General features: G+C 46.9%; 1 protein-coding gene across 1 annotated transcript in view; it reads right to left on the bottom strand.

Moving 5' to 3' along the window:
* Nucleotides 1-3,669: 3,669 nt before the first annotated feature.
* CRADD (CASP2 and RIPK1 domain containing adaptor with death domain) overlaps nt 3,670-10,489 on the bottom strand; it is a 179,297-nt gene continuing 172,477 nt past the window's right edge. The window contains exon 3 of the mRNA XM_036250795.1: nt 3,670-4,386. Coding sequence (XP_036106688.1) covers nt 4,085-4,386 — 302 coding nt within the window. The 3' untranslated portion in view covers nt 3,670-4,084. The remainder of the gene's footprint in view (nt 4,387-10,489) is intronic.

Genomic DNA, 10,489 nt, shown 5'->3' with positions numbered 1-10,489 from the left:
TTTACTGTCCCCGGAGCACACCCCTCATGGAATCCGGACACTGAGCTGAGTGGATTACCCAGCGCAGCGGGGTGGGGGGGTGTTGCTGTAAGGAAGAGATAAAAAGCTCAGAAAAGCCCAGAGTATTTACAGGAACGTGCTCAACTTTGCTTTTTGAGGATAAAGAGCGCACAGTGGGGGCAGTAAACAGCTCTCCGCTCAAGTGATGACAGGTTGTAAAGCGGGATCAGGCTAACACGCTTTCACGTGAAAGCCATTGTTACACTTCGCAGCGAGCGTCTTCTCATTTCTTCAAACACACTGCCAAAACTTACAGGACGTGAAAGAGTTCTCCAGCCCGGCCGGTGTGGCTCAGTGGTTGAGTGTCACCCCACGGACTGAGAGGTCGCCAGTTCGATTCCCAGTCAGGGTATGTGCCCAGGTTGCTGGTTCGATCCTCACTGGGGGGCATGCAGGAGGCAGCCCATGGGTGTTTCTCTCTCACTTTGATGTTTCTGTCTCTCTTCCTCTCTCTCTAAAATAGTCATTAACGCCCTGGCCGGTTTGGCTCAGCGGTTAGAGCATCCGCCTGCAGTCCGGAGAGCCCCGGTTCGGTTCCCGCTAAGGGCATGTACCTCGGTTGCAGTTTGTCCCCGGCCCTGGTTGGTCATGCAGGTGGCAGCCACTCGATGTGTCCCTTCGCATCGATGTTTCCCTCTCTCTCTCTCTTCCTCTCTCTCCCTCCCGCTCTATCTGTGCAAAAAATGGAAAAATGTCCTCGGGTGAGGATTGAAAAAAAAAAAAAAGTCATTAACAAAAAAGAAAAAAAGAAAAAGTTCTCCAAACACAAAGGATGTGACAATCACTGGTAAAAGAAAGTCTTTACTGATGAGAAAGGACATGTTATAAAACAGCATGTATGACAGAATCTAGCTGTTGCTGTAAAGGCAGACGCGGGCTCAGGAAGTAATTGGAGCAGAGACCTTACTGGGCTGCGACAGTGGTTATCTCTGGATGGCAGTAGGGGTAGCTCTTCTCTTTTTCTTCTTGCTTATCGGTATTTTTTCAAACTGCTTTAGTACTATTTTTGCAGTGAGAAACTTCAGTGAAAGGTATCATTTTTAAAAAGTTTGGGGGTGCCTGGAGCCACACCCATGCAGCAAGAGGTTGCTGGTTTGATTCTGGGTCAGGGCACATGCCCAGGTTGTGGGCCTGATCCCCAGTGGGGGGCGTGCAGGAGGCGGCAATTGATGTTCTCATTCATTCTCTCTCTCCCTCTTCCTTCCTCTCTCTCTAAAATCAATAAAGAAAAAAAAAAACAGCTTGGGGGCATACCCATACATGTGTACACACATGAGTATGTACACACACACACACACACACACCAAATAGAAGCAAGACTTTTCTTTCATCTTTTTGGCCAGCGCCTGCAAACGCTCGGCCACGTCGTTGCATTCATTCGGGATTGTGCTGGGAGAAGGCGACCTCCAGACCTGAGGGTCCTCCTCTGTACAAACCCACATGGACTCCTTGCCCGCACAACGCCCACCTGATTGTCTAGGGAGGTGGTCTGATGTCGGGTAGCAGCCCCCTTTGCGGCCAGAGGCAGAAATGAGGCCATGATCTGGGTGCTCTGGCCTCCCATCTGCAAACCTTCTGCAAGAACGTGAGCAGTCCAACCAGGTGCAGCTGCCTCATGACACTGCAGACACCCTGCTCCTCCAGGGCAGCAAGTCCGGGCTCTCCAGGGGCCCTGGCAGCCCAGCCCGGGGGGCCTTCGTCATGACTTGTCCTTCACTACTGACAGAGCGCAGAAGTGTCTTTGTACATGACAGATTCCGTACACATGGCAGGAAGATGGCCCAGCTAATCGTCTGACTCACTCCTAAAATGCCAGCTGGGCAGACACAGCAGAACCCAGCTATACTCTCCCATCCACAAATGTGAGAGCAAAAGCCAACGCAACTCTCTGTTAGCAAACCCAGGAGGACGAATAGCAACGTAAGAAGCCCTTGGCTGGAAAAGATGAGCCGGGCACTGACGATGCCCTAGCAGCATAGTCTACCACTGCACACGCGACGGGGCCAAAAGGAGGAGTATTTTACAAGATAATGAATGAATGGCTGGGTTACGAAATGGAAAATTAGAGCTGATGAACCCAGTCGACCATTCTTCTGAACTGCTTGTTGAACTGTGAGACAACTGATCTTTGTTAGTAAAGGAAATATGGTTGCCAAACATCCAAAAGGATGTTATCAACACGCCACTGTCATTTTTTGAGCACCCACTTCATGACCAAGTCCACTCCTCTGTGCACTTGACCTCAGCATGGAGAGAGAGAAAAAGTTTAATTCCCCCCCTTAGAAAGATGTAGAGTTAGTTAGGTTAGGATTAAAAAATAGGTTCTCCAACTATTCAGAAATCAGATTGCAAATTGGGGATGTTCACCTGTCCCTCTCCTGATCGGACCCATTATAGATCTAATAAAATCACATCACATTTCATTTATTTATTTATTTATTTATTTATTTATTTATTTATCTTTCTTTATTGATTTGAGAGAGAGAAGAAGGGAGAGGGAGAGATAGATAGAAACATCGATGAGAGAGAACATTGACTGGCTGCCTCCTGCATGCCCCCCACTGGGGATCGGGCCCACAACCTGGGCATGTGTCCTGACCGGGAATCGAACTAGAAATCTCTTGGTGCCTGGGTCGACGCTCAGCCACTGAGCCACACCAGTCGCTCACATCATATTTTAGAGCTTGGCAAGAGCCAGGGGATAGCACTTCCTCCCACAGCGAGCTCAGCTTTAGCCACCTGCAGCTTTGTCTGTGAGCCGCATCCAGGTTCAGCCTTACTGCTACCATTTCCCAAGAGGCGCCATGGACAGGCAGGACCAGATGAGCCCTCAGCAGACATCATTCCCTCTATCATCCCACACGTCTTGGAGGTGGGGGCAATCATGTCCTCATTAAGCAAATGAGGAAACAGTGGCTTAGAGAAGCGAAGTGATGTATCGGAGGCGATGCTGCTGGCAGGAACAGAGCGGACGCAGAGCTTCTCAGTGGGCGTGTACGAGGGGAGGAGAAGCCGCGGAGCCGGTGGGAAGGCGCGCGGGGCGGCGCCCCAAAGCACACATTCCAGCTCATCGCCCAGGCCAATCCCTTAAGTCCCCTGTAGACGGAGGCTCACCTCTCTTGCCCGACTACTTTCTAGGATTTTTGTGAGGCCCAAATGAGATCCCATATATGAAAAGCCTTGAAAACAGTAAAGCATTTGACAAATAACATGCATTATTAATAAAAGAACAGAAGTCTAAATCACACTCCTTAACAGCATAACACTTCAAACGTTAAAGCTTCAGTGGAAAGATTACAACCCGTGTCCCCAAACTAAATCCTTTAAATAAATGGTACAGGGTTTTCTTAAGCAATCTTTTAAAGATGAAGGGCTCAGATATACATGCTGGTACTTGAGCTGGTCTTGGTGGGAGCTTTAGTGTCTTAGATCTAATGCAGACACCCTGCCTGAGCTATTTATCTTGACTGAAGAAAGTAACCATCTTCCTGTTGCTATCAATTCTGTTCCAAAGAAACGACTACTGTAAATGTATACCCTTAATCTATGCAATACGAGAATGAGAAAAAACAACACTTTCCCTTGAAAGGGCCACATTATATACAGTAATTCACTTTTATTATCGTCATCATTATTAACGGCCAAGTGCACAGTTCAGTTCCCAGGCAACGTAAACACGGGTGTTTCACGTACAGGACCCCTGCATGCGACATGGTAACACAGCATAGCTCGTATGCTTTACCAGTCTAGTGAAAAGTAATCATGTGATTAAAACCCAAACAATTAAAACAATGCAATCTTCGAGCAATAAACACAATGAATTTTCAAGCCAATGTGGGAGAGTTGAGTACTCCGGCTTTTCAGGTAATGTCAAGTGGAAATCCTGTTTTCTCCTTTCATCTAAGGCTCATTAAAAAGAAATCATACACTCCCCCCACCCCCCAAAAAAACCCACCGAAAAAACACTACCTGCCCAGGCACATGTGACTGGGACGCACTCCCCAGAGGGTTGATGGAGGGACCATCATTCCAGCATGTGCTGAAGGACTGAGGGGTCCCCCTCCACGGCCTGGAGGCCCCTTTGCAAGCTCTGGAAGGTGGCCTGCTTCCCGTAGCGCTGCCTCCAGCGGACGAAGGCCTCCACCATCTGCGACTGCACGTTGTGCGGGTGGTTGGCCTTACAGCGGTAGACGTCCGTCTGGGACAGCCCCAGGGACAGCACCATGGGCTCCCACTCGGGGCCCAGTCTCTGGGCCAGCTGGCTGATCTGCCGGTCTGATGGGGAGCTGTTGAGGACGTGTGCAGGGATTCCAGTGATCCGGTCGGCTGCGGAGGAAAAGCACACCACAGTGAGAAGGGCGAGCAAACACGTCACAATGGAGCAAAACGTATAAACGCGGGGAGAACGACGCACACTCCCGAATGTCAGGGGCCCACGTCTCCTAGTCTTGTAGGGGGCTGCTCAGTACAAAGCCCTAGACAGGCGCGTAAGAAACACCATTCGGCATCTATGAAAATTCAGCATTTATTACAGAAAATTTGAAAACAAGAAAACAAAAATAACTAGAAATCCCACCAGAGAAACCAATTGATAATTTGATCTATTCCGTTCAGTCCTCTCTCTAGAAAACACACATTTAGGATCACGTGGCACGTACTGCTTTGCACCACGTTCACTCCCACCTCTGGCCAGAGGGGCCAGGCAGGGTTCCCGAGGACGGTGCGGTGCGCGTGCCTGCTCGGGCCCCAGTTCCCTCTAGCCTGGCCAGGGGGTGCCGGGTGACGCTGCGTCCTGCAGGACTGGTGAGTGCCGGTGGGGGACACGCTAAACAGAGCAGCTACTCTCTCCAGGCAAACGTGAACATCACCACGAACCATTGCCGTTTCTAACAGAGGAGGAGCCAAGAGGCCTGCGGAGAAAAAATAAGCCTGAGAGGCCACAAGGCAGCAGGTGGAGAGAAGAGCCAAGTTCGCTGTTCCAGTACAGGCCCAGGAGGAGGGGGAGCACCCCGGCAGAGTCCAGAGCAGGGAGAGAAAGCATGTGCCGACAGGGGCAATGAGAGAACCTGAGCCTGCCGTCCTAAACTGGATCCCAGTCTCTGGGAGGCCAGTCTGCTGAGGAAGTCCAGCCGTAGTGAGTGACTGTACATGTTCCCAGCATATCCAGTGAGAAGTGCCATCGGTTACACAGGCCTCCCAGAGGAAGGAGGTTCAAGCTAAGCCTGGAACAAGGGAAGGAGCCCCGTGAAGGGGAAGGAAAGGCATGGGTGTAGCCTGGGCAGAAAGAACTGCATGTGCAAAAGTCCTGAGGTAGGAGAACATGGCCCATTCAAGACAGTGAAAGAAGTTCCCTGTGCAGAGATGGAGGACTCCAGATCCCTACATTTGAGCGCTGGTGCTGGTTAGGCCAGGACTAGAAGCGAGGTCTTCGTAGTCCTGGTGCAGACATCTGCCTGATGGCACACTGACTGTACTTTCTGTCACCAGCATCACAGGTCCGTCCCACCTCACACTCACCAGCTCACTGTTTTGATTTATGAATTCAATAAGAAGACAAAAGGTATCTTACTAGAGTAGCTAATGTTTTCCATTCACACGCCTTTGGCAGTTGCCAATACCTTAGGCATGAATTGCAAAATTATTGTCAAAGCCACTTTCTGGTATTTAGCAAGATTGCCATTATTTTTTAAATCACTATGAAGCCATGAGAACAATAATACTACAGACTAATATTTTATATTAACAGTAATAACTTTATAGCTTTTATAAAAAATAGTGGCTCATTAAACAATTTAAGCAATACAAAAAAGTACAGTACAAAGAAGAAAACAAATCATCCAATATCCCACCATTGTATTTACAGTTTTTGAACATAATTTTGGACATATCTTTATGCACATATACTATTAGAAGAATAATATAACAGCTTTTTTTCTAAGAGTTATTTAATTTTGTTTGAATATAACAGAACTAAAAGGAAAAGACTAAATGGCTTTCTGACATGCAGTTAAAATACACACACACACACACACAAGAATCAATGCTGAGAAAAAAATGTATGAAAATTTAAGAGATACATTGCATGTTTCAACATTAAGCTCTGCAACGAACATTATATCTTTCCTCTCCCTTTCCTCACACCTCTTTATTTTTGTTGCTTACAACGCTTTTATTTTGCCAGGTGCATAACATTTACATGCTTCTGTAACACTGAAATACACCCTTCCCCAGTTGTTTAGTCTTAAAACTAATGGTTTGAATGTTCACCCATATCTTGTTGTTGTTGTTACTGTTATTTTAAAACCATGGAATTTCTATTGCGTCTGTTCTTTTGATTTGAGTCCTAGTGTCAATTTCATCATAGGGTGGTGTTTCTGAGGAAATGATCATGGTTACTATATTCCTTGAGTTCTTTTTTTTTGTATTTATTGATTTTAGAGGAAGAGGAAGGGAGAGGGAGAGAGAGATTGAAACATCGATGAGAGAGAGATAGAAACGTCAATGAGAGAGAACATCGATTGGCTGCCTCCTGCACGCCCCCCCTGGGGACTGGGCCCACAACCTGGGCATGTGCCCTGACTGGGAATTGAACCAGTGACCTCTTAGTGCATGGGTCAACGCTCAACCACGAACCACATTAGCCTGGCTTCCTTGAGTTCTTTCAAATCAAGACTGCTTATTGCCTTCACTGCTAAATAACAACTTCATATTTATTTAAATTTTTCATATTGTATTATTTTAATATAATACTTTCAAATTATGAATACAATTGTATAGATTTTAATAATTTTAGTCCTCTTACAAGTTTGTAGTCCTTGCTCCTATTTCATGGCAGAGAATGTTGGTGTGGAGAATTCTGATACCAACTGGATATCCTCGTTTTATATAACTTGCTTTCTCTACCTGGAGTTTACAGTACTAAAGTTTTAGACCAGGGCATGGCTTGGTCATTTTCTCTCTGTTTTTCCAGGCATGTGGCATGACTTTGTGACCAACGATTTAGTTCTTCCTTTCAGAAAACCTTCTTGTGTTATATCTTTGCGTTCTTCTCCTGCCCGGTATGCCCGTGGCTTTGCCTCCCTGCAGGGCTGTCCTTCTGGCTCTCACGCCGTGACTCCCTGCGACGTGTGCCTGCCTCTCCCCGTGCCGCTCGTGTGACTGCCCACGATGCCTGTTCTTCTTTTCCTTTTCTGGTGCAAATCGTGTATTGTGTTTTCGTTCTCAATTTATCTTCTTGGCTCTTCAATCAGTCTTTTACAAATCCCATTTCACCTCACACCCATTAAGTAGTTACTATAAAAATAAAAACAGAATATGGCGGAGTCGGAAAAGGCTGTGCTGGCTTCCTATCATGACCGCATCAAAATGACAACTAAGGTACAGAAAAACCATGCGTGGCAACCAGCCGAAGATGAGCTGAACAGAAGTCCCATAACTACGGACACAAAGAAGCAGCCACATTGAGACTAACAGGAGGGGTGGAGAGGCGAAACGAGCTGGCTCCACAGCTATGGTGTGGTGGTTTAGGGACAGGAGGGAATCTTGGCTGCAAAGATTGCTCCAAAAGGAATGAGGGAGTCCCACGCAAGGCTCCCCAGCCCAGGGTTCCAGTGCTGGGACGAGAAGTCCCCGTAACCTCTGGATATGAAAATCAGCAGCGATTGCAGCTGAGTGAGACCAAGGGTTTCTGGAGTCCCAGGTGTTCCTCTTAAAGGGCCTGTACATGGCCCTGGCCGGTTTGGCTCAGCAGTTATTAGAGCATCGGCCCCCAGACCAACGCGCCCTGGGTTTAATTCCAGCCAAGGGCACGTACCTCAGTTGCAGTTCGTCCCCGGCCCTGGTCGGGGTCATGCAGGAGGCAATCAGTCGATGTGTCTCTCTCGCATCGATGTTTCTCTCTCTCATCGATGTTTCTCTCTCTCGGTCCCCCTCTCCCCCCTCTCCCTCCCTCCTAATCTGTCTAAGGATAAATGGAAAAATATCCTTGGGTGAGGATGAAAAAAGAGGGCCTGTACATGAACTTACTAGCACTAAGACCCAGCACTGGGAGAGCAGCTGGAAAGATGCCAAGGACATAAGGGGAGAAAATGAATTGTCTGGCTTCAGGGTGAGGGCTGGAGGGGCAGCTTTTCCCCAACAGAAATGCTGGCAGGTGCCATCGTTGCTGTGTTGAGCCCTCCCACAACAATCTGTAGGCACAGGTGGGCGACAGGTTTGAATCTCCATCAACATGGCACGCACCATTTGCCCTTCCCTGAAGATTCCCTGAGACCCTGTCCCATGCAACCCATGGGCCTGCCCAAGCTGCTTCAAGTAGCTTTTCCATACAAATGGCCAGTCTCGTTGTACGCTATGGATTTTCCCAAAATCTTTCAAAGGTTCACAAATCCCAAATAATCAGTGTCTGGCATCAGTGTGCCCTATACCTTCCTATGTGACTCTATGCCTACCACTAGTGGCAGCTGGCCTCGGTTTGCAGTTTAGCTGTCCCAGGAATGTCTAAGCACACCACAAATAACAACCATCTACAGATAACTCTGTAGCTCCAATCAACTAGCCCCAGGCTGGGCACAGGCAGTGGCTGAAGTAGCCTGCACCAGAGCCCCTCCCCAGAGGCCCAGAACAAACATACCCAGTGGCCGGCTTCAGACCACGCCAGAATACCACCCAGTTAGCTGCACATGTGACACGCGCAAAGAGTGGACTCAGCAAGCACAGAGCCCCACTAAAACGAGTCAGGCTCCATGGGGTTAGTCCCACCGCACAACAGCTCATCCAGTGTAGTTACAGCCATTCCTCACAGCAAATCAGCCTGAGGATCAATTCCTTCCACTGACATGCCAACAGAAATCAAGGCTCAACTATAACAGGAGGGCACACACAACCCACACAAGGAACACCCTTGAAACACCTGGCTCAAGTGACCAGGGAGACTGTGCTACTGGGCTCTATGGGACATCTATTGTATAAGATCAATCTACGAAGATGAGAGACAGAGCAGATCTACCTAATACATAAAAACAAACAGAGGGGTCCGGCCAGTGTGGCTTAGTGGTTGAGCATTGACCCATGTACCAAGAGGTCACCAGTTCGATTCCCAGTCAGGGCACATGCCCAGGTTGTGGGCCAAACCTCCAAAGGGGGACATGCAGGAGGTGGCCAATGAATGTTCCCTCTTATCAGTGTTTCTATCTATCTATCCCTCTCCCTTCCTCTCTCTCTAAAATAAAGAAAAACAACAACAACAATAAACAAACACAGGAAATCAGCCAAAATAAAGAGACAAAGAAACACATCCCAAATAAAAGAACGGGACAAAACTTCAGAAAAGAACTAAACAAAATGAATACAAGCAATCGACCAGACACAGAGTTCAAAATAATGGTTATAAGGATGCTCAAAAAACTTAGGGGGGCCCAACCAGTGTGGCTTAGTGGTTGAGCATCGACCCATGCACCAAGAGGTTGCCAGTTTGATTCCTGCTCAGGGCACATACCCAGGTTGTGGGCCCCATCCCCAATGGAGGGCATGTAGGAGGCAGCCAATCGATATTCTCTCTCATCGATGTTTCTATCTCTCTCTCCCTCTCCCTTCCTGTCTCAAATCAATAAAGAAAATAAAAAAATTTTTTTAAACTTAGGGGAAGAGAAAATGAACTCAACTGAAACTTTAACAAAGAGATAGAAAACATAAAAATAATGGCAGAAAACATAAAATAACCACTAATATATGAAGAATACAGTAAATGAAATAAGGAATACTATAGAGGAAATATGTAGTAGAGTAGATGAAGCAGAGGACTAAATCAGCAGTTTGGAAGACACACTAACAGAAAACACCCAAACAGAACAGTGAAAAGAAAAAACATTTAAAAATGAGGACAGTTTAAGTGATTGCTGGGACAACTTCAAGTATACCAACATTTGTATCATAGAGATACCAGAAGGAGCAAAGAAAGAGAACAAGAGATTGAAAACCTTTTTGAAGAAATAATGACAGTACAGGGGGATCACTTTGCAAAGTATATAATTGTCTAACCACTTCGCTGTACATCTGAAACAAATATAAAATAATATTGAATATAAACTGCAATTAAAAATAAAATTTAAGCCCTGGCTGGTGTGGCTCAGTTGTTCAACATCATCTGTGCACCAAAAGGTCACTAGTTGGATTCCCAGTCAAGGGCACATGCTTGGGTTGTAGGCTCATCACTGGTGGGGGCTGTGCAGGAGGCAGCCAATTAATGTTGTGCTCCCAGATCGATGTTTCCCTCCCCACCTCCCTTTCTCTCTCTCTCAAAATCAATAAACTAAAATAAATAAATAAATAAATAATAAAAGTAGATTTAAAAAAAGAAATAATGATGAAAAACTTCTCTAACCTGGCAAAGGAAATAAATATACAAGCCCAGCAAGCACAGAGTCCCAAA

Source organism: Molossus molossus, unplaced genomic scaffold, assembly GCF_014108415.1.
Source record: "Molossus molossus isolate mMolMol1 unplaced genomic scaffold, mMolMol1.p scaffold_m16_p_10, whole genome shotgun sequence".
NCBI classification, from domain to species: domain Eukaryota; kingdom Metazoa; phylum Chordata; class Mammalia; order Chiroptera; family Molossidae; genus Molossus; species Molossus molossus.
This window is presented reverse-complemented; position numbering and strand designations above follow the sequence as displayed.